The sequence below is a fragment of the Hoplias malabaricus genome, chromosome Y (assembly GCF_029633855.1).
Source record: "Hoplias malabaricus isolate fHopMal1 chromosome Y, fHopMal1.hap1, whole genome shotgun sequence".
NCBI lineage: Eukaryota > Metazoa > Chordata > Actinopteri > Characiformes > Erythrinidae > Hoplias > Hoplias malabaricus.
In genome coordinates, this window is record NC_089820.1 from 38271380 (window position 1) to 38294306 (window position 22927).

A 22927-nucleotide genomic window follows, 5' to 3' on the forward strand; every position below is an offset into this window, starting at 1 on the left:
TCTATCTCGGCGGTGTTTCTTTCTCTGGCCACGAATAAGTTCACCTGCTTTGATCAGTCATGAGATTAAACTTAGATTGGGCGATAAAACATAAACACAATAAAAAGAAAAGAAGGTATTCAAATCACCCGACGTTGTTCGTAAATTCTTTCACACTAGCTAACTCAAGACGTCTCCTAGGGGCTTAGTGAGGTCCTTTTAAAGTCTTTGTTCGTTGGCGTGGAGAAGAGAAAAACGTCTCACTTGGAGAGGTTGGAACTTAGAGCGCGTGGGAGCGCGTGAAGTAAGAGCAGAAGTAAGAGCGTGATTCAAAGAAGAAAGCTCAGAAGTCGGAGCGGAAGTCAAGAAGGAAGTTCAGAGAGAGTTGAGTTAAGAGAGAGCCAAGTTAAGAGAGTTTCAGCAGTAAGAGAGTGAGAAACTGAAAAGAGAGTCTGCACCCTCTTTTCAAAGGTAGCACGGTCACGCCCTATTGGGAGGTGTCCTTCCTTTGTTTGGATCCGGGGTCCGAGGCTCACGTGACTTGTTTCACGAGAGAGAGCTACACACCATTGAATATCATAGAATTTTAGTTATACATACTCGTGGTATAGCATGTGTCCTAGATTATCAATATCAAACATCTACATATAATTTTATTTTGGGTACGTCATGATTACGTCCCACTACAATATCATGTTAGAAGATATTAATTTGTTTTCTTAGTTAGAGACAGAACTTTCTTTCATGATTGAAAACAGTAATACACATCACTTCATTGGTTGATAGATGTTCCTCTGAAGACACAAAAAGTGACATTCATACATATCGCGTACACATATTTATCAGAATTTGATTAATCTTTTCCTTATGTATCTAGGCGACCTCGGTCGAGACGTAGTTTCGCCAATGTCCACTTGGGGTCGCTGTTGGTCCATGCTGTTTGTCCTGTGCGGATGGTTCCCGGGAGGTCAACCCGAGTTCAGTCAGTTTTACCATCTGGGGCAGTCTGTTTAGTAGGCCTGAGATAACGTTTCCGTCGTTTAGGCGCCACGGACATAAAGGGTCCTTTGAACTCTGGTTTTCACCACTTTGTTTGTTCTTCTTTTCCTTAAGAGCATCATAAACTGGGTTTGTTATCTGGAGGCGTTAGACAGGCGCTTTTGATGTAGACTTTAAGTGAATTTTTGTGTGTGGGGGAAGAGTGCAGCGTTTTCACACACACGCAGTTCTGTGGAATGTGGGATTCTGTTGCAAACAAAAATCCTTATTAGGGTGGAGAGTTTTTATTAAGAACTCTCATTTCTTTATTCGTTCCATACTCCACTACAGGCTCCTAAGATGGAGAGAGGCTGATAAAAATTGCACCAAAATATAGTACAAATGCAGCCATGTTCAAAATGTAAATATTTGGGCACACCTGGTGCACTCTCTAAGGTGATCACATTTCAGCTAACAGTTGCATTATATAGCCAATGTAAGGTGCTCAAATTTTGGACATCAACAAAAGCTTTTTCAGTATTTTGTAAAAGTCTCTTAAAGACATTTGAGCTACATAGAAAAGCACAGCATCTTATTTTTGGAGCTGAGTAATGTGTGTATCAGGGATGATGTCATCATTTTGCTGAGGGAGAATAGTAGTGTATTTGTGTGTGTTTGTGTGCTGCTGGTTCCTCACTGAGCTGAGGTGCCAATCTGCTCCAGTTTAATCCACAAAAATCCAGCAGCGAGCCTCTCAATCCTCCATGAAACGGCAGATTATAAGAGTCTTATGCATTTGCTTTATGCTTTCCGATATCACTCAAAGAGGAGACAGTGGTTTTTAGTGTCATTTGCTAATTTATTTGTGTGTGTCACGCCCTTGTCCTGTAGTGTCTGTTGTCCTTGCCATATGCTCACTTGGCACACGGCTCTGTTTACTATTGTCCATGTCTCCGCCCATGTCCCGCATTTTTCCCCCTTCTTGTCAGTGTCATTTGTAATCCTGCCCCCTCGTTATCAGTCCAGGTGTCCCTTGTCTGTGGTGTTCATTTAAGTTCCCTTGTCTCTGTGCTTCTTTGTTGGACATTCCACCTTTAATTTGCTTTCTACCATAGGTTTTTTTTTGAGTCAGTCAGTCAGTCTTGTCTGTCTTGTCTGTTACTCATTCCTTTTAAGTCAGTCTTTGTATCTCTCTTGTCTCAGGTCTGTTTGTGTCTTTAGTCTGTTTAGCTTTCTGGGTTCAGGTTAGTCTGTTTAGCTTTCTCTGTCTGTTTAGTTCCCTCTGTTTGTTTGTCTGTTTAGCTTTCTGTGTTCAAGTTTATTCTGTTTAGCGTCTTTGTCTAGGCCCCTGTTAAGCTCTCCATGTATTGTCCTACTGTTGAAGTCTCTCTGTCCAGGTCATTCTGTTCAAGTCTCTCTGTCCAGGTCATTCTGTTCAAGTCTCTCTGTCTTGGTCTTTCTTTGTTTCAGTATCCTGTCTCATTATCCTAGTCTGTCTGTTTTGTTATCTTTTGTAGAAATAAAAGAATTCTGTGTCTGCCTCCGTCAGTCTGCCCTGCGTTCCTGACTGACTGTGTGTGTGTGTTTGTTTTTTTTTCTAGATATTGATGATGTTTTGGAGCTCAAAATCTGTTTACACATTTAAACAGAGGGGAGTTTTTATGGGAACAAAAATTATGTATTTTAAGGTGAAGGAGGGTTAGGGTTAGTGTAATACTATTTATGGTTAAGAACAGGGTAATTCTCCACAAAATTAATGGAAGTCTATGTAGGCCCCTGTCAGTGTCTTTCTCTCTCACGTTACTGTACAGCTCAGCATGCTTGGAGAACACATCAGCTAACTGGTGGTTGCACTGACAATGAACAGCATTTTTAGCAATATTTTAGGTGATCTTAATGCCTGTGGTCAGTGATTATACATAAAATCAAAAATAGGTCAAACTGTGTTTTCATCACCATTTTTATGTTTTCATCCACATATGTCACAATATCATCATAAATCCATTGCGGTGCAAACAATACATGAACAAGCACTACACTGACATCACGACTCATTGCCATTGACCAATAGCAAAGGAGGAAAAAGAAAAGTGGGTGTGTCCACCCAGAGAGGCACTTCCTCATGCTCTTTCTCTCTGATACATGAGAACAACAGATGACACACTGACAAAAGAAAAAGTCCCCTTCCTCTATCAAACAAGCATCTAATACTGCTACGTACTGTATGTATACATTTCGTATTAATCTGTGAATTTTTATTTGCTAATATTCTGCCTTGATTTTTATAATACAAAATAAAAGCTAAGATAAATTAATTTAAAAAAAGGTTGATATCTTTTGTCATGTTTACTTGCACTAGGGATGCACCGAAAATATAAATGTAAGATTTATCAAAACAACCCTACAAACTGATGAAAAAAAGAACAAAAATGTAAGATTTAAACAAAAATATAAAAATCACATAGCACACGTAGAGTTTTACATAGAGTAAAGGCAGTTACTATGGTGACACTCAAACCAGTGGTTTACAATCCCAGTTGCAACGATAAAACACACAGCCAACAAAAAGAAGAAAAAAATAACAGTGTCAGGAAGCAGAGCATTGAAGCAACACTGAGAAAAGTGTGAGAGTGGAACAGTTCATGTATACAGTAGACCTGACAGTGTACGGGGAGCAGGCCGACGTGAAGAACAATAAAATACAGCCACAGGACACTGAACAGAGCTGAGTATTGGCAACGTATGGGTTTCCAGATCCAAATATGCGTGCAAAATCATTACTCAAAATGGTTCTGGGCAGCTCTGCTTTGAGGCAGAAATGTTATTGTTACCAGCCCACAGACAGGGATGAATATGATTGGTTAGCACTGATTGGAGATTTTCAAATACGATGCCATAAACCTGTAAAGCTCCACCTAGACTCTTGGTTTGACTGCTCTGATAGCCAGAAATGAGTTTGGAAAAGATAAATGTGCAATACACTTAATTCTGTTTCAAAATGTGTTAGTCTTGGAAAAAATCTCAGTATTTTGTTTTACTTGAATGAAGAATAAAGTTACTCTGTTCCTCTGAGCAAGCTGCAGAATGCTCTGCTACCTCTGAGGCAGATTCTAAAGAAGTATTTCCCTGCACATCTGTATTTAATTGCTGCCTCTGAGGAAACCACAGAGTATTATTTTATAGCATTCTGTAGCTCCTTTAGAGGCAGCAATCATAATGCAGAAATGTACTACTTCAGAATCTGCCTCAGAGGCAGCAGAGCATTCTGTAATTCCTCAGAGGTGGCACGTTATACATTATCCTCCATTCAAGTAAAACAATACTGAGAGTTTTGCAGCACTTCTAACACATTATGAAACAGAACCACATGTACAGTAACAAAAAAAAAGAAAGCAAGCAAGAAAGAAAGATATATTGCAGATTTTTTTCTTCCAGAGCCATTCCTGACTGTTAGAGCAGGCAAACAAAATGGTCTAAGTGTAGATTTAAAGGTTTATGGTGAAGCATTTGAAAATCTCTGCCCAGTGAATCTCTGCCCATTTTAACTAATCATATTCATACCCATCTGTTAGCTGGTAAACATTTAGGTTCCTCCTGCCTCAAAGGGCGATTTGCCTCCATAACAATTTTGAGTAGTGATTTTGTAAACGTGCTCCAAATACACACATGTAGGAAACCGTTCAAAAGTTTAGAATCACTTTTTAAAAATATCCTTTAATCAGCCAAAACGTTAAAAAGACACTCTTGTTTCTACACTCATTGTGCATTTTATCAGACCTGCTTACTGTATAGGTTAATTTGGAACTACAATCTCTTACACTTACCCTCATTTAAAGTGTCCTCCCACACAGGACCCCCAAAAAGCAAATATTAGCTCTACAGTGACACTGATGTGGTGGTGGCAAGTTGGTGTATATTGTGCTGATATGAGTGGATCAGACATATCAGTGATGCTGTAGTTATTAAACATTCAGTGTCACAGTGCTGGAATGAGAGTAGTCCACAACCTAAAATTTCCAGGCAGCACTTCCTGGGCTTCTATGTAGCAATAGATGAGCTACTGTGTCTAATATAGTGGACAGTAAGGGGTAAATGTGTTGAAAACTTTCAACGATGCACTCACTAACCCGCAACAACCCCGTCAGTGTCACTGTGATGCTTAGAATGAACCACAAAGTGCCATTAAATGGAAAGTAGAGTTGATATAATGGACAGGAAATGTAGAAAGTGCAAGGTTTTTTACAGCTGATCAGTGCCTAACTGGCTTTGTTTTCAGTACACATATAAAATGATTCTCTGTGCCAAGATTCTTTAACGAAGGGGTCACTATAAAGTTTATGCTAATATATTTAGTGGAACTGCCTCAAACCTCATTTACACACATTTAATCTAGAAATATTCTTCATTTATATCCCTTTTAGCTTACTGCTAACACAGTATATTAATCACACAGATGTGTTAGCAGAAGCATTATCATAATGTGTTTATTAATTTTTTTGTGGTCAAAATTGGAGGAGGAGTCATCACAGGTGTTACAGCACAGCAATATGAAGTTTAGCTGATTTCTAGGTCAATGCAGATTTCTAGACTAGCTTATATTAGATGCACAAATAATATAAAGCAATTGTGTGTGTGTGTGTGTGCGTAACCTTTAATTCATTTGACATGTTATAGTAACAGTTTAGTAGTACAGAGTAAGTACAAAATAACAAAAAAATAACCTAACAATTAAGTAGATAGTAAATGGCAAGCCTGAAGAATGTATTCGTCATAGCATTCATTATGAGTTCCATCAGCAAAAAGTTGCTGCAAAAACATCAATTTGTTCTGTTTTTGGAGATAATATTGTATCCAAATGTATATGTGAGTTTCCTGTATTATACTACTGAATGTACTGTATTGATATTTTAATACAATATATTTATTTAAAATAATATGATTTTTAGATTTTTATTTACCATTTAATTCTGCACAACAGTTACAATAAAATGACAAAATTCAAAATTTTGCATTTTGAATAACAATTATAACTTACAAAAATGCTTCAAACCATATATATAGAACACCTAATAGATTAGGACACTATTATCTATGACATGGCAAATAGAATGGCTACGGTGTGTGGTGTAAAATGGGCTTAAGATTCTGGACCTCAAGTTTCATGTCATAATGTGACCTGACTTGTGAGTAAATATATTTGGCCTGCTGTCACCACATTGTAGAGTAGTTTGTCTATACTATCTGGTTTTTATATGGGTACCCATTAAAAATTACAAAGTCATATACCTATCAATTCCAAACTTTTGAACTGTTACTCCCACAGTTATATTAATGGATCACCAGCCAACTCCCCTCCCTCTAGAAACACACACAAACACACAGACCCCTGCCCTGCACAAACGCACACATGCACAGAGGTGTATGAATCTGAATAAAGTTCCACAGTGGACATTCTTTCTGAAAACATTCAGCCACAATAAAGTTGCCCTCCAGCAGCTGAATATCACCTTTTAAATCCCTATACCAACCCCTAAACCTCTTCCCCTGACCCTTGTACAGCGACGACTCACTTCTGAGCCCCTGTCCCACCAGAGCAGGGGTCCATAGGCTCTTTGACAGCCCCACCAAACACATCCACGTCCCGCTGTGTCCACGGCATCACATTTCCCTGCTGTGGGGGCTCACCACAGGACGCTAGAGTAGCCACGTCCATTGGTGGTAGCACCCTGTCCCACAGGTTAAAAAGAGACAGCTCACCCACCAAAGCTTGAGAGGCATCAAAACGACCCCCAAGTGTGTCCTGCAGTACATGAGAAAAAAATAGGGGTTACTTAATTACTTTTAAAGTGTACAGCTAAAGTGTATAGCTCTATGGGGAAATCAATGAGCAGCAAACTAACAAAAACAACATCAAAAAACTGTAATGCTTCAGTAAGCTTTTATGTATAAGGGAGGCCTGATTTTCCAAAGGTCCTCCTACCACCTTCCCTACTCACCTGTTCTTGGCCCAGCACTAGCACGCCTCCTGCTCTGATTGGGTGCCACGCTGATAGCCCCTCCCCTCGCCCCTTCAGTTTACCCCCTTGATAGGCCTTCCACACACCATCCCGCAGAGTCCAGCTTACACAGATGTGCTGCCAGGTGTTCTGAGGGAAGGACAGAGGCAACTGTGCCACCTACATGCAGAGGACATCACAAACAAAAAATTTATTTTAAATGGTATGATTCTATAGGTTACTGTCTATAGAATATAATGTTTTGAAACTTTAAAGAGGACATATTATGAAAGAAAATGCATTTGAACATTAATTAGGGGATCTGGGGTACCTACTGAATCACTCACTGTAAAATAGAACAAAAATTTTTCAGATTTGCCTAAATTTGAAAATATGGGTTAAAACTGTCATTCTCATTTACATGAACAGTGATTCATCATGACTATTTGCAGACAACATGAATCAAAACTCATAACACACTACCCTTTATGACTGTCATGTATTTCTGAGTGAACAGTGCATTAGGAAGGTGGAAGGTGAAATATGACATTATTGATTTATATGATTTTCCCTGCCTGCTGGCGCACAGTAATATTATCCCGGTTCCAAAGTCATTTTAGAGGCAGGAAAAAGTCATTATCTGACATGATATGACATGATTGATTAGCCACATTAGGGACAAGGGAAGAATGACTATCAATTTAAATGGTTAACAATTGTCCTGCATTTTATATTGTTCTGAAAGTGAAACAGGTGTGTGTGTCTGACCTTGTCATTAAGCAGCAGCTCAGCAGGATTGTGGACCCCTTGTAGGAGGACCAGCTCATTGGGCTGCTCAGCTACGGCATATGAGAATGGTGTTCCAATCCCACCTTCTGTCGCCTTCAGCCACATACAGGCTGTGAAGGCATACATCTCTTGAATATTCCGCCTTACTAAACCATACATATGACTGGTGCGCACCGGAAAAGACAGCTTAAAACCATGAGGATAAGAGGGGGTGGAGATACCTGCAAAGAGAGAGAGAGAGAGAGGAGGGGGTTGAATTTTAGGCCCATATATATAAAAAACACAATATTTTAGAAAAGACAGCTCAGCAAAAACTTTATTTTGAATACAGCTGACAATGTTTACTTTAATGTTTCCCCTCAGTGTAAAGGTAAAGCCCTGTTCATGAGTGAGGGGTGAATCCCATTTATTTATTTTACCTCTGGAAGTCTGCTGTGATGGCTTTAGTTAAATTTAGGGCATAACACTTTGAGAATTCTGGAGTGGCTGGAGACGAGGGAAGACATTTGTAGCAACTGTTTTTCCCGCGTTTATTTTTTTCTGTTTTGTATTTTCATTTGAGTCAATATTATTTTGCTTTGTATTATTAAACCTTGTGTGGGACCTATTTAGGGAAATTTCTTCCTAAAATTCTCTAATATTTTTAGTGGTTCGTAAGCAATATTTCTTATTAAAATATTTTAGTCAGTTGTTGCTGATTGGAACTGTAGTAGTGGTGGAGGGTCAGCTAGGTACACATTAGCCCTGCCCAGTGCTTGTTGTAATTGTGTGATTGGGAAAATCATATGTATTTTTTTTTTTATTTTGTAGTTTGAAGTGGACGTTCACATTTGGTCGTGTCCACAAGTACATATCTCTGCAGGCCGGAGGCCCGCAAGTGGGCGGAAACCAGCAAGTGGGAGGGGCGTACGCAGCAAGTGGGTAGAAACCAGCAAGTGGGGGATCTAGATGTTTAGTGGGAAGGCGAATGTAGGAAATGCAGCTTTTGTGATTTATTATTACCTGGATTGTGAATGTGAATTTGTAGAAGGACAAATCATTCATTCATTAATTGTCTGAAACTGCTTATCTAATTCAACTCCTAACAGACCGTCACATGGAGTGTGGCTCAAACCCACAACCTGGAGCTGTGTGACTGCAACACTACCTGCCGCACTACTGTGCCGCCCGAAGGGCTATAAATTTATTTTAATATAGTTCATTTATTCAGTTTAATTTATTTCAGAAATACACCATATGTTCACATATTTGAGGACAAATTTGTAATGAATATATTCTACATTAAGTTGCAACCATTACTAACACAGATGTGCACACACTGCCTCTCTAATCCCTGTAGAGAAATACTGACAATAGAATTGGATTCTCTGGAGTAGAGAAACATGAACCTAATGCCAGGCGAAGAATATATAGCACCCCAGCACTGAGCTGGTGAACCCATATTTACTGTCATGTCTCTTGTTAGGAAGTGAGTAGTAGCCTATATGTAAGCAAACATGATCATTCTCAGTACATGTGGTCTCAGTTAAATGGTTATTCTCTTTATTTATTGCAAGAATTTCACATATTAATCCAACCACAAACAAGTCTGTAAATCACATAATACTGAAAATGTACTCCATATAATGTACTCAATGTTTACAAGGTACAATATTAATACTGAAAGCAAAACAGTTATTACACGGTCACCAGGCATACAGCTGTACTACAAAATACACAATAATCTAACACAATGTCCCAAAGAACTAACTGACATTCTCTTAAACTTCCAAACAATGCTCAAACAGAGCAATCTGAGCTGCATTACTTATAGAAATGTGTTAGAAGAAAGAAAATAACTAGGATACCTATTTTGTGCAGGGTATTTTACGCAAAGCAGGACATCACAGTGAACCAGACAGCCTAGGTTTCTAAAGGTATCAAACTATACACACTGTCTGAACTGTGGTGTACAAGGTGCCCTGCAGTCTAGTATCTGTGCCTTAAGAATTGAGGTGAGGGTCCAGCTACAGTCCAGTTTACATGCCTTAAAATTTCTGGGGTGAGGGGCATAGCGTAACCACAAACATCGCATTGACCCTGAGACCCTGCTCATCAACACAAGCTTTTAGAAACAGCTCCATATCAGCCCTGTTTTTAAAAACAAATAAAAAGGGTTCTTTAGCCTCTGGGTCATCTCCAGAGCCTTTACGACAACTACATATCTCAAAGCCAGCAACGTGCTTGAGTCGTGCTTAAAATGTTCAATGTTCTTCCGCGCTCAATTGGAGCTGTACCACCCACTTGGAGCTGTACGGCCCACTTGGAGCTGTATCACCCACTTGGAGCTGTACCTCCCACTTGGAGCTGCCTCCGGCCTGCAGAGATACCCTTCTCGTCGTGTCGGTCCAAATTCACGGGTGTACTGAGTGCAGTGACAGTAGTATATTTGGCAGTGTGACTATCTGACCCAGTGCACGTTGGCATTGTCGGCTGGCGAGGCGATTGCCATTGCAGTTAGCACACTACACAGATCAGAGCATTTTATTAAATACTGCGTATTAATCGTATGTGGCCCACATCTAAAAATAAAAGATAATACTGGTAACTGTCTGGAAAACGATGTAATAAATGTTAAATAAACAGAATCATTGTTTTAAGTTTTTAAATTCCATACAGTTATAGGTAAGCTCTGTATTGTAATATTTTAGAATATCAAATTTAAAAATATTGATGTAATGATTGGGACACGAACGACAGAAATGATTATGATAAATAGGGTTAATAAGGAGACAGTGCCGCGCGGAAGGGAGGAAATTGTTACTTAAGTTTTTGAAGACGACAGCTTTAAAATGAATGAACTCTGAATGAGAAAACGGAAGATGGCAGAAGCGAACCGCTGTAAAAACACAGAAGAAGACGATGAAGATTTGCGCTCTTTTCTGTGACCGCGGCGTGCGAACAGCTGTCACCGGCCTCAGAGAACAGCCTCATTCCGTAAGTATTTCAATGTAAGTGTTTTGGTATCGCCCAAATGTAGTTAACATTGTTAATGTTACGTACGTTATTCTATAAACTGCTATACGTTACATACGTAATATTGAACCGTTTTTTTTTTTCAAATGACAAACTTTACCTAACCTGTTTAACTCTAGCTAGCTCTTTTTTTCCTCTGACATAGAATACATTGAAATGACATGACAATCGCTCATTCATGAGTTATTTTAATTTGAGTAATTATGTGGTTTGATGGCGTATTTTACAAGACGATGTGAGCATATCTCGGTATAAGAAAAAAAAAAAGAAATAAAACTGCTTAAACACATTAAGGTACTAGCTAAGTAGGTTAAAATACATTCTCAATCTCAGTGCTGGTTTTTGGTGTAATGTAATGTTTTAAATATATATATATATATATATATATATTAATAATTATAAATATTATTAATATAAATATTAATGTATATTAATAATTAATATATAAATATAATTCCACATACACTAATCCTTTGTTAGGGAGTAGCAGTGATTTTGGGCTGGGGATTAATGGGTTGAAGAAGGTTATATTGAAAACGATAGAAGCCTATTTACTGAGAGAAAAAAAAATAAAAGAATGTGAAGTAGTTTATTTTTGGAGCTGTGAATTTAGTTAAGTTTTTCAAAATTAACTATCAACATGAACTAAATCGTTTTCTTATGTAATTATGTAAAGATGGACTGCAGTAAGAAAACTAGTGGGGCAGTGAAAAATGCAGGTGGGCAGGGAGAAAAGCAGAAAGGAGGTTAATTTAATTTATTTAGATGAGATCTTTAGCATCAGTTGTAGCATAATCGTTTGTAATATAACCTGATAATCTTTTACATTTGAAGTTCTGTAGTTAATGAATCTGCATGCATAAGCAGTTTACAGTTTTTCATTCAATATCTTTAAAGAATATATATTGAAGAGAATAGAACATGTAGATAATCTCTATATGTTTAATTATAGAGCTGGAATTCAACAAAGAGTACAACTGAGGTGACTACACTTGAGCGTTCTTTCACTACACTGCACGTCCTGAAGATCCCTGTTGTCCAGGCAGACAGAAATGAGGATACAGCTGATATTTCCATCATTTCCATCAGTGATGTATTGACAAAGTGTGACAACACAGCAGAGACTTGCAAACTGTTGATCGAACTGATGTGTGCCATGAATAAGTGTCAAATGTGTACTTCCACACACATTTCTGCCTTTTTTTTCTCTTTTTTTTTTAAATACTTTTCCAAACCTACTGGTGAATTTTAAGCAATTTTTTATATGGCCTTAGCATAGTATATTTTTAAAGAAAAGTCTGAATTTAAATGGCAGTTTTTAGGGTGTAAAACCAGTTGTTTTTTTGAAAAACAGTATTTGAATGTTAATTGGATTTAGGAAATCATGACACTGCCAATTTCAATGCCAGTTACAAATGTATTTTCTATTTATTTATTTTATGTAAGTAGTATATATCCTACACCTTCTGTCAAACACCTCTGTGAATGATTTATGACCCCTGATTTATGACCTAGGTGACAGGTCAGTACAGGATGTCCTTATATGGGCTTCCCCTCACACCTACACCCCACCCCTGACACCCTCACACCCCCCAACATGTGAGGGGTGGGTTGTGCTTGCATGTGGTATTTAAAATGACCCTGGTGGATTTCTATGGCTAAACGCTTTTTAAAATGTCTACAGTGTGTGTAAATCAGTCTCTTTTAAGAGAATCTACAGTTACACCAACTATTAGTTCTGAAACCTACTTTGCTTTTGCGCCAAGGAAGAAACGGCGTGGTAAAGCATTTGGTAGCAGCCCTCGCGAATATTTTAGGGGTGTTAAAATTAACCTGTTTGATTCTCGGGCTTATGACGTTTGTGGGATGGTCAAAAGTGGATCAACGCCTTCCAGTGATGTCTGTTAAAAGACACGAACAACACGCAAGCCATCATGTTTGAGGACATTCTTCCAGCAGACCATCCCGACACCCGTGGACCTATGTGGTGTGGAAATTATCGACTGTCGGACATTGAATATACGCCGATTGACACGGGTCGTGGGTTTGTAAATTACAGCTATGATGAATCGAGGGCGGTTGCCAAAGCGGTATCAGACAACAGTTTGTTGGGTCAATATGGTGATGATCTCAGTTGTGTGGACATTGCGAACCCGCATGTTTTTCGACAAGACCCGGTGGATGATTTGGCAACGTTGATGGCTAGACAACTGACAATCGCTGAAGCTCCTGAAGACAACGCTATATCTGCTCCGATTGATGTGGTGGATGGGCAAGTAAGCTCTACGGTGCTAAAACTGATAAAGTCCACTGTCGTTGTAATCCTACAACACATCATAAACAACAAGCTGAAGGAAACATGTCTTGGTTGTGAAGTGGATCACCCTAGTCAACTTCTACATTCGTGTCTGTTTGAAACTGATATCTTCTTTTTTGAAAAATACTATAAAGATATAACAAGGACATTGTTCACGCCCGCCTTAAAACACGCCATAGCTGGGCTTATAAAGTGTTTTGGAATAGAACTACCCCTTCTAAAAATTCAAGGATGTGTTGAAACAGTCGTCTGTGAATTACCATGCGAGCCGTACATTGTGGAAAAGCTGCAGGAACTAAGAGAAAGCCTGATTGATCAAACGTCTGAACAGTTTGTCAGCGATGCCGTTGACTGTTGGGAAGGTGATTCAAAGACTTGCAGAGCTGTTTAAGTGAAAATGGGGATAGTTTGCGGACACCAAAGTCTGTCAAAGCGTGTGTTGAAACACCGTGTGAACTGCGAATTGACACGTTTGTTGTATAAATGTATTGACGATAGTGTGGATGATTTTACACTCATTAATAGTGTGCATGATGTCAATGTTAAACGTTTACAAAATTTCAAGAATCAAATGAATATTGTTAAATTAACATCGCATGATTGGTGTCATTTGACACAGTTATGTATAGATTCTGACGAATCAACCCTTGTGATTATTAGTAAATTACTGTCTCTCATGCCTAAGAGTGAAAATGCGGTAAAAATTGGTTATGTGCTTTGTCTATGTACATATATAATAGACATTTGTGTGATAAAACTTTCAACAAAGAAACCAATTGATGTTTGTAAAGTGATTGAAACATTTGTTGAATATCTAGTTGAGAAAAATGTAGATGTGTGTGCAAACTTTTTAGATTTCATCGATGCATTGTGAATAAAACAGTCAAACAAACAAATCTGGGGTCATTATTTTCAACAATGTCATCTATCGACACATCAAATCTTATGAGAACGGTATATTACACGCCGTCTAATTCTGGTTCATTAGGCGGTAAAAATCGTTTGAAACGGGGTGTTTTAGAGAATACAGGATTGTGTCTGTGTGATCAACAGGTTTCAGACTGGTTAGCTGGAGAGGATGCATACACACTCCACAAACCCATACGACATAATTACAAAAGAAACCGGGTTATAGTATATGGCATTGACGCTCAATTCCAAGCTGATCTTGTTGATATGAGTGCGTATTCTAAGGAAAATGACGGATATAAATATATGTTGACATGTATTGACGTGTTTAGCAAATATGCGTGGGCTCGACTGTTAAAAAATAAGTCGGGTATAGAAGGCAGAGTTCCTCAAAAGTTACAGACTGACAGGGGTAAAGACTTTTTCAACAAACATTTTCAAAATTTAGTATCGAAAAACAAAATCAAACATTTTGCTACAGGTAGTGAGCTAAAAGCCAGTGTCATAGAGCGTTTTTAATAGAACGCTAAAAAGTCATATGTGGCGTTATCTAACAGCTGTAAACTCCAAAAGGTACATTGATGTTTTACAAGATATTATGAGCGGTTACAACAATAGTTACCACCGTAGTATCAAAACCAAGCCAGCTGATGTGACGAAAGAAAACGAATCTAGCGTGTTTAAAACGCTGTATGGTGTGAGAAACAAATTAGGCAAGAAAACCATATTTAAGTACAAGATTGGTGACGTTGTGCGTATTTCTAAAGTCAGGGGTCCATTTACAAAGGGATATGAGGAGAACTATACACAGGAGTTTTTCACTATATCAGACTGTATCCGACGACAACCACCCGTTTATAAATTGAAAGATTATGACGGTGACATTATACACGGCCGTTTCTATGAAGAAGAGTTGCAAAAAATCCGCATGTCTACAGAAAAAGCAATCAAAGTTGAAAAAATTTTGGATAAAAAAAAACCGGTAAAAAAACAATGGTTTTAGTGAAATGGTTAGGTTGGCCGTCAAAATTTAACAGCTGGGTTCCTGAAAATGATGTTGTGGACATACAAAGGCCTTAAAAGGTGTTGTACTTTGTGAACTAGTTCATTTACATCAAAGGACAAATATGGGGGACAATGGTTTTTGCGTCACACTGCCGAGCAATTCGTCTATGTCGGTGTACCCCGATAATCAAATTTCTAATTATAGAACAAAACTAGTGAAACCAATCGATCTAAAAGGTGACTGGGAAGTAGGGGTGATAGAGTTTCAATACCCACGAACGTGGACAACCTTTTGTGAGCTAGATGCCACATTTAGCGTAATTGATAAAAAATCGGGCAAAACAACACAAATAACTCTACCTACAGGGTATTATAACCATATACCGGCATTAGTTGCTGAGATTAATATCCATCTAGCAGACCATTCAATAGGTCTTGTTTATGACCAAATAAGTCACAGGTTGTTTATTAAGACGTTATCTGATATCGGTTTGATATTTAATGGTAAACTAGCCATCATCTTGGGTTTTAAACCGGGTGTGATACTAGAGTGTGTAGTTAAAACAAATGACCCGGATGTTGTACAGAAAGAGTACGCGCCACACCCTGTCGACATCTATGGTGGTTTCTACTCAATGTTTGTTTACACAGACATTGTTGATTACCAATTAATTAGTGACAGTTTTGTACCTCTGTTAAGATGTGTACATATATCAGGGAACAACCATGATATTGTCACAGTTAGATACAGTAAGCCATACTACGTGTCGACAACAAAATCACAGATAAACGATATCGCTATAGAATTGAAAACCGATCAGAACCAGCACGTAAATTTTTCTTATGGGAAAGTGGTTGTAAAGCTACACTTTAGACCTGTAAAACAAGGAATTAGGTTTTGAAATGGAATCTTTCAACAGACTGGCCATGGATCCTGAACGTTACGTTTCTTACTATCAAAGTCAGGCCGGAGGCCACATGCCCAGCTATACAGGTAGCCCAACAATGTATGGTGCGGGATTTGGTGGGATTTTTAGAAATTTATTCAGAGTGGCTATACCACTGTTCAAGAAGGGTTTTAATATAGCCAAACCACATCTAAAAACAGCTGCTAAAAACATTGTAAGCGATGTTGTCAGTAACGGTCTGATGCGTATGATGGCACACAATCAAGATGGGTCGGGCATGTTGGTGATGGCTCGAAAATCTGTGAAACGACCCCCTGGTAAGAGGTGTGGCCGTCCTGCTAAGAAAACCAAGCTTGAGATGAAAAAACACATAGTGTCAAAAAGAAGGAGTAAGGGGAAGCAGATGTAGCAGGATGGAGTTCTGCCATTGGTTTTACCTCCTATACTTCCCAGTCTTAGGATTTTGGGGTGGGACTTTCAAATTAATGAGGGGGGCGGGCCTTCCTTGTGCTATATGTATCGGCAGTGGTGGGTTGCTTGCCAAGGCATTTCCTGTTTCTCTTCCGGCGTCTGATCCCTGTATTGGCAGTGTTTAACGTTGCTGAAGTTTGTGGCTTGCTCCGTGACGATCGGAAACCGTTGGCTTGTGCTTGGATTGCCGGTGTCGGCTGGTTGGATTCCGGTGTTTGCATCATAGCAAGGGTATGTTAACGCTAGTTGACCTGTTTTATTAATGATCAGATTGGGAGATACTAATATTTCTTTTAATCTGGTGGGTGATAGTAGCAACCGTGCTGCATGGTTGGGTCGTTACTGCTGCTGTACTCTCTGATTTTGACCGCAGTGGGGAATGCTGTGCTACTGTCTCCTGGTAGGTATACAGATTATCTTACTTTTAAAAAAATTAGGTTTTAGTCGAAGGTATTGTTTAGTGTTTGTGGTTTTTTTTAGGTTCCTGAGCCTGGGTGGTCCTGGCTTTTGTCCATTTCCTGCGGTGCTGCTGCTTTGTCTTGGGTTTTGTTTTGTTTCAAATACTACATTGTTTTGCCTTCGATTTGTTTCAAGGACTATTTTGTTTTGTTTTAAAGACTACATTGTTTCGTTTTTGTTTTCTGTGATTTCTTTTGTATTTTTTTTATTTGAATTTGTTATCGTTACCAGCAAGCGCTCGGTGTGTGTGTGTGTGTGTGTGTGTGTGTGTGTTTGATGTGAAGAGTGGTGTTCTTTTGGAGTGAATTTTGATTTTTCTTTTATTTTCTACATTTGTGTTCTCTGCTCTTCTTCTGCCTCTCTCTCTCCTGTTTAGACAGGAGCTGTGGGTCACGGCAGGAGGTTACAGGGTTGGTTTGTGGAGTCCCGGTCACTCGTCCTGCAGTGTAGAGCACTGGGTGTGTAACCTGTGTGGTGTGATTACATATGGTGGTGGTATAGGGGACTCCCTCTGAGCTCAGTCTCTGCCGTGGTAAGCCCAGCCCTGTTCTACTACTTGGTCTTGTCTAGAAATTATTTTACTGCTGATAGTCCTTCCAGTCCTGTTGGTTACATGAAACTGTTTTAAAACCTATTGTTAATAAATTTGGAAGTGTTGGAAATACGTCTCTGGCCTCTTGGTGTGAACGAACCTGAGTGTCTTTCTTATTTCTTTTTTTCTTTCCTCTGGGCCTTAACGCACCCTTTTTATTTCCTAGGGGTGAAAGTCCCTTAGGTGGCGTAGTCGTGCTACATCACTTTATTGTATATTCCTCCTGACCACTACCACCTCGCCACATCTTGGCGTAGTCGGCAGGATCACACTTTGAGAGCAAGAGACGTACTTCCTTCCTGTTAATTTTGGGTTTGATATATATTTAATATATAGTTCTATTTAAGGCAAAGCAGCAGCATTTGTTGAGGAACTGAGAGGAAAGTGTATAAATATATTGTTTTTTCTTTCTTGACCTGAGACTTGGTGCAGATTTCCCTAGGTGGGTATGGAGGAGGAGGTGCAGCAGCTTAGGGAGCTTGTGTTGCAGCTTAAGGCTGATAATGAGCGGTTGCATCAAGAAATGGCCGCTGTTTCCACTGGCTCTAATGCATCTACCCCAGTTGTTTCTGTTGCGGTGAGTGATGTTTTGCCTGCTGTTTCAAGTGCTGTTACTGAGCGTCTGGTGGTAGTTCCTCGTGATCGGAAGTGCCCATGTTTTAATGGTAAGACTGGGATTGGGATAACAGAATGGGTAGAAGAGATACAGGGTTGTTTGCGAGCCCATCACCTCTCTGGGCAAGATCAGGCGTTCTTTATTTTTGATCATTTAGAAGGAGAAGCTAGAGAGGAGATAAAGTATCGTCCTGGTGTAGAGAGGGGAGACCCTGAAAAAGTTCTAGCCATTTTGAAAGAGCTTTACGGCTGTTCTCAGTCTTATGTTACCTTGCAACAGGCCTTTTTTTCAAGGAAACAGCAGGAAGGAGAAACCTTGCAGGAGTACTCATTGGCTTTAATGGCCTTAATGGAGTCTATAAAGCAACATGCACCTGAGGGGACTATGAATGTAGGGGTTTTACTTCGAGATCAGTTTGTGGAGCATGTTTGGTGCTGGATGGTGGATGGTGCTCTTCGTAGGGAGTTGAAACAGTTTGTTCATCAACGGCCTACTGCTACCCTACTGGAGGTACGAGGGGAAGCCATCCGATGGGAGAGGGAAGGGTTGCCTGGCAGTGCAAGGGGACGTAGTTTATCTCTACCATTGGCCTGTGGTTTACAGTATGGCGTACAAGGAAGTGCCTGCCCAGCCCCATTGGGTGTTGTTCAGTCATCAGAATTGAGGGAGTTAAAGGACATGTTGAAATGTCAGCACGAGCAGCTTAATCAATTAACTCGAACTGTGATTTCTTTACAGACCTCCTCTGGACCTAGTTATTCTCCTCATCAGGGGCGTGTTATTTGCCGGAGATGTCAACAGCCAGGTCATTTTGCTCGTGACTGTGACGGGGAGCGTGTTTCCCCTTCTCCTAGGGTCTTGCCTCAGAATCTAGCTAGACCTTCTCGTTCCTGCCAGCAGCCGGAAAACTGAAGCCCGCTGAGCTCAAGGGCAGGTACGGTGGCTAGGCTAATCTCCTCCTGTCCAGTGATTGATGTTTTAATTGGTGGTGTTACTGTTTCTTGTCTTTTAGACATGGGTTCCATGGTGTCTACGGTAACCGAGAGCTTTTTTTCAAAGCAATTTGAACCCTGGGGTTATGAACGTCTCCAGTCTTGTCAATGGCTACAGCTTCGGGCAGCTAATGGGCTTGATATTCCTTACATAGGGTATTTGGAGCTGGATGTCTTGTTGTGTAATAAGGTGATGTCTCACTGTGAGATCCTGGTTGTGAAGGATCCTCCTGGTGCTTTGCCGGAAGTCCCTGGTGTCTTGGGGATGAATGTTATTAGCCGGTGCTATCGGGAGCTTTTCGGTTTATATGGTCCCTCTTTCTTCGATGTGCCTTCAGTGGCACATGCTCCGGGCCCAGTTATTGAGGCCTTGCAACAGTGTCATCAGTCTGCGGCCCAAGTTCCTAGGGACCCGATGGGTGCTGTAAGGGTTTGAGGCCCGGGTGCGGTGCGTATACCTGGTGGTGTGATGAAGGTGGTTATTAGTACTTGTCCGGAGCTATCTGGTGGCTTGTCTGCACTCTTTGAGCCTTCAGAGTCTGGGCTGCCCGCTGGTTTGTTGACGTCTCCCTGTCTTGTCCAGGTTGCTCGAGGCACTGTCCATATTCCAATAGTTAATGTAGGGACCACAGAAGTCTTGCTTTATCCCCATACCTGTCTTGGCTTTTTAAGAAGTGCTCAGGTTGTTAGCCTACCGGCTGGGGTTACGGAGGTTAGAGCCGCTGCTGCCACGGTGTCGTCCCAAGTAGTGGATAGCAAAGTGCAGAAGGGGATAGAGGCTTTAGATTTATCGGGTTTGACAGATCTAGAACAGAAGGGGGTTAGATCTCTTTTACAGAGCTATAGCTCAGTTTTTTCTGCTCATGAGAGTGATCTTGGTTGCACCAACCTCATTGCCCATGAGATTCCCTTGCTAGATAATGTCCCAGTTCGGCAGAGGTATAGACGTATTCCTCCATCAGAGTATGAGTTGGTAAAGGCTCATATTGATCAGCTCCTTGAGGCTCAGGTCGTGAGAGAGAGTAGTAATCCTTACGCGTCCCCTATCGTCCTGGTTAAAAAAAAGGACGGGAGTCTGCGTATGTGTGTGGACTATCGATTGCTTAATAGTAAGACACGCAAAGATGCCTTTCCTTTGCCTCGTATCGAGGAGAGCCTGGATGCCCTTTCAGGAGCCCGCTGGTTTTCTACTTTAGATCTGGCCAGTGGGTATAATCAAGTTCCAGTGGCCGAACAAGATAAGTCCAAGACAGCTTTTTGTACCCCCTTTGGCTTATTTGAATGGAATCGAATGCCATTTGGGCTTTGTAATGCTCCAAGCACATTTCAGCGATTAATGCAACGGATGTTTGGAGATCAGCAGTATCAGTCATTGCTTCTTTATTTGGATGATATTATTGTGTTTTCCTCATCTGTTTCCCAGCATCTGCAATGACTAGAGCAGGTTCTCGGGCGTTTGCAAAAAGAGGGTTTAAAAGCCAAGTTGAGAAAATGTGTCTTTTTCCAACAAGAAGTTAGGTATTTGGGGCATATTATTTCAAGCAAGGGGGTTTCCACTGACCCTGCTAAGATAGAGGCAGTAGCCCAGTGGCAGCGTCCCCGCAGTGTGGCTGAGCTGCGTTCCTTTCTGGGGTTTGCCAGTTATTATAGGCGCTTTGTAGAGGGTTTTGCTCAGTTGGCAGGCCCTCTGCATAAATTCGTGGCTGCCCTTGTAGGTATGAAGACTAAAAAAGGTTCTGGACAGGCCCTGGGGTCATTTTGGACCCCACAGTGCGAACAGAGCTTTGAACTCCTAAAGGCAAAGTTGGTATCTGCTCCGGTCTTGGCATATGCCAATTTTTCACAGCCCTTCATCCTTGAGATTGACGCCAGTCATAGTGGTCTTGGAGCCGTGCTTTCTCAGGAGCATGAGGGTAGTGTTCGGCCAGTGGCTTACGCTAGTCGGGGCCTTCGCCCCTCAGAGTGAAATATGAACAATTATAGTTCTATGAAGTTGGAATTTCTTGCACTTAAGTGGGCAATGACTGAAAAATTTCGCGAATATCTCTTGGGGCATAAATGCGTGGTCTTCACAGACAATAATCCCCCGAGTTACCTTCAGTCGGCAAAATTGGGAGCCACTGAGCATCGATGGTCGGCACAACTTGCCGCATAGGTACCGCATAGTTTTATAGAACATTTGCTAGCATCAAGGCCAAATGAAATCTTAGCTATTGATTTTACGGTGTTGGAACCTTCTCGAAACGGGTTGGACACTATGCTTGTGATGACGGATGTGTTCAGCAAATATACCGTAGCAGTTCCCACTCGGGATCAGCGAGCTTCGACGGTAGCACAGGTACTGCTGATGGAGTGGTTCTTTAAGTTCGGTATTCCAAGCCGTATCCATTCTGATCAGGGTAGGAGCTTTGAAAGTGTCCTGATGCAGCAATTATGTCGCCTCTATGGGGTAGAACGGTCTAGGACGACCCCATATCACCCTGCTGGTAATGGGCAGTGTGAGCGCTTTAATAGAACTCTTCATAATCTTTTGCGTACGTTGCCATCTTCCCAGAAGCGGGACTGGGCATCAAATTTGCCACAGGTGGTTTTTTGTTATAATACCACCCCCCATCAGGGCACTGGCGAATCTCCCTACTTTTTAATGTTTGGCCAGCAACCTAGGCTTCCCATAGACTTTTTGTTGGGTCGAGTTCTAGAGCCTGTGCCTGGGGAAACCCAGGATTGGGTGGCAGAGCACCAGGCAAGGCTTAAGTTGGCATTTGAGGGAGCTCATGAACGGTTGTTAGCAGCTGCTGGTCGTAGGAAGGAGCGGCATGATCGGCAGGTTCGGGATGCACCCTTACAGGAAGGGCAGTCGGTTTACCTCCGGGATCTTAGTACTCGGGGGCGGCATAAGATTCAGGACGTTTGGAGTTCTGTAGTATATCGGGTGGTGAGGGCCCCTTCAGGTGATGGGTCTGTCTATGCTATTGCCCCAGTCAATGACTTAAGTAAGGTCAGGCATGTCCATCGAAGAATGTTAAAAGCTTGTGTTCGGACTGAAGCCTTTCCTTCTCCTCCTAGGAATTCTCAGGTTCCTATTTCAGTGGTTCCTGGGGATAGTTCCAGCGAAGAGGATGACATTAGCCTCTTGGTATCCGAGGGTTTACCACCTCATGAATCTGTTTTAAGTAACTCCAGTCCTACAGTTTCCCTGGGGGGAGTATTGGTAGATCAGCGTCCAGAGGAAATAGCTGCACAGGGAAGTTCTCAGTCTCAGGATTCTTTGTTGCGTGTAGATGGTCAATCATGTTCTGGATTGCCATCTTTGCGACGGACTGCTCGTTCCACAGCTGGTCATCACTTTAATATTCATCATCTCCCCCGCCCAGCTGGTAGTGTAGATGAGGTGGTAGGTGAACCATTAGGTTTTGTATTGAATGCACAGTCTGCCCTGTTTAGACCTTGGTGTTAGTTTTTTTTCATCTCGTTCATCGTCGGGTCGACGATGCAAAAAGGGAAGGTGGATTGTAGCAGGATGGAGTTCTGCCATTGGTTTTACCTCCTATACTTCCCAGTCTGAGGATTTTGGGGTGGGACTTTCAAATTAATGAGGGGGGCGGGCCTTCCTTGTGCTATATGTATCGGCAGTGGTGGGTTGCTTGCCAAGGCATTTCCTGTTTCTCTTCCGGCGTCTGATCCCTGTATTGGCAGTGTTTAACGTTGCTGAAGTTTGTGGCTTGCTCCGTGACGATCGGAAACCGTTGGCTTGTGCTTGGATTGCCGGTGTCGGCTGGTTGGATTCCGGTGTTTGCATCATAGCGAGGGTATGTTAACGCTAGTTGACCTGTTTTATTAATGATCAGATTGGGAGATACTAATATTTCTTTTAATCTGGTGGGTGATAGTAGCAACCGTG

The 22927-nt window shown here is 41.0% G+C and overlaps 1 protein-coding gene across 1 annotated transcript in view; it reads right to left on the reverse strand.

The window, feature by feature from the left end:
* nptxrb (neuronal pentraxin receptor b) overlaps positions 1–22927 on the reverse strand; it is a 126945-nt gene that overhangs the window by 17376 nt on the left and 86642 nt on the right. The window contains exons 3-5 of the mRNA XM_066658394.1: positions 7722–7963; positions 6954–7133; positions 6528–6757 (exon numbers count right to left, since the gene is read on the reverse strand). Coding sequence (XP_066514491.1) covers positions 6528–6757; positions 6954–7133; positions 7722–7963 — 652 coding nt within the window. The remainder of the gene's footprint in view (positions 1–6527; positions 6758–6953; positions 7134–7721; positions 7964–22927) is intronic.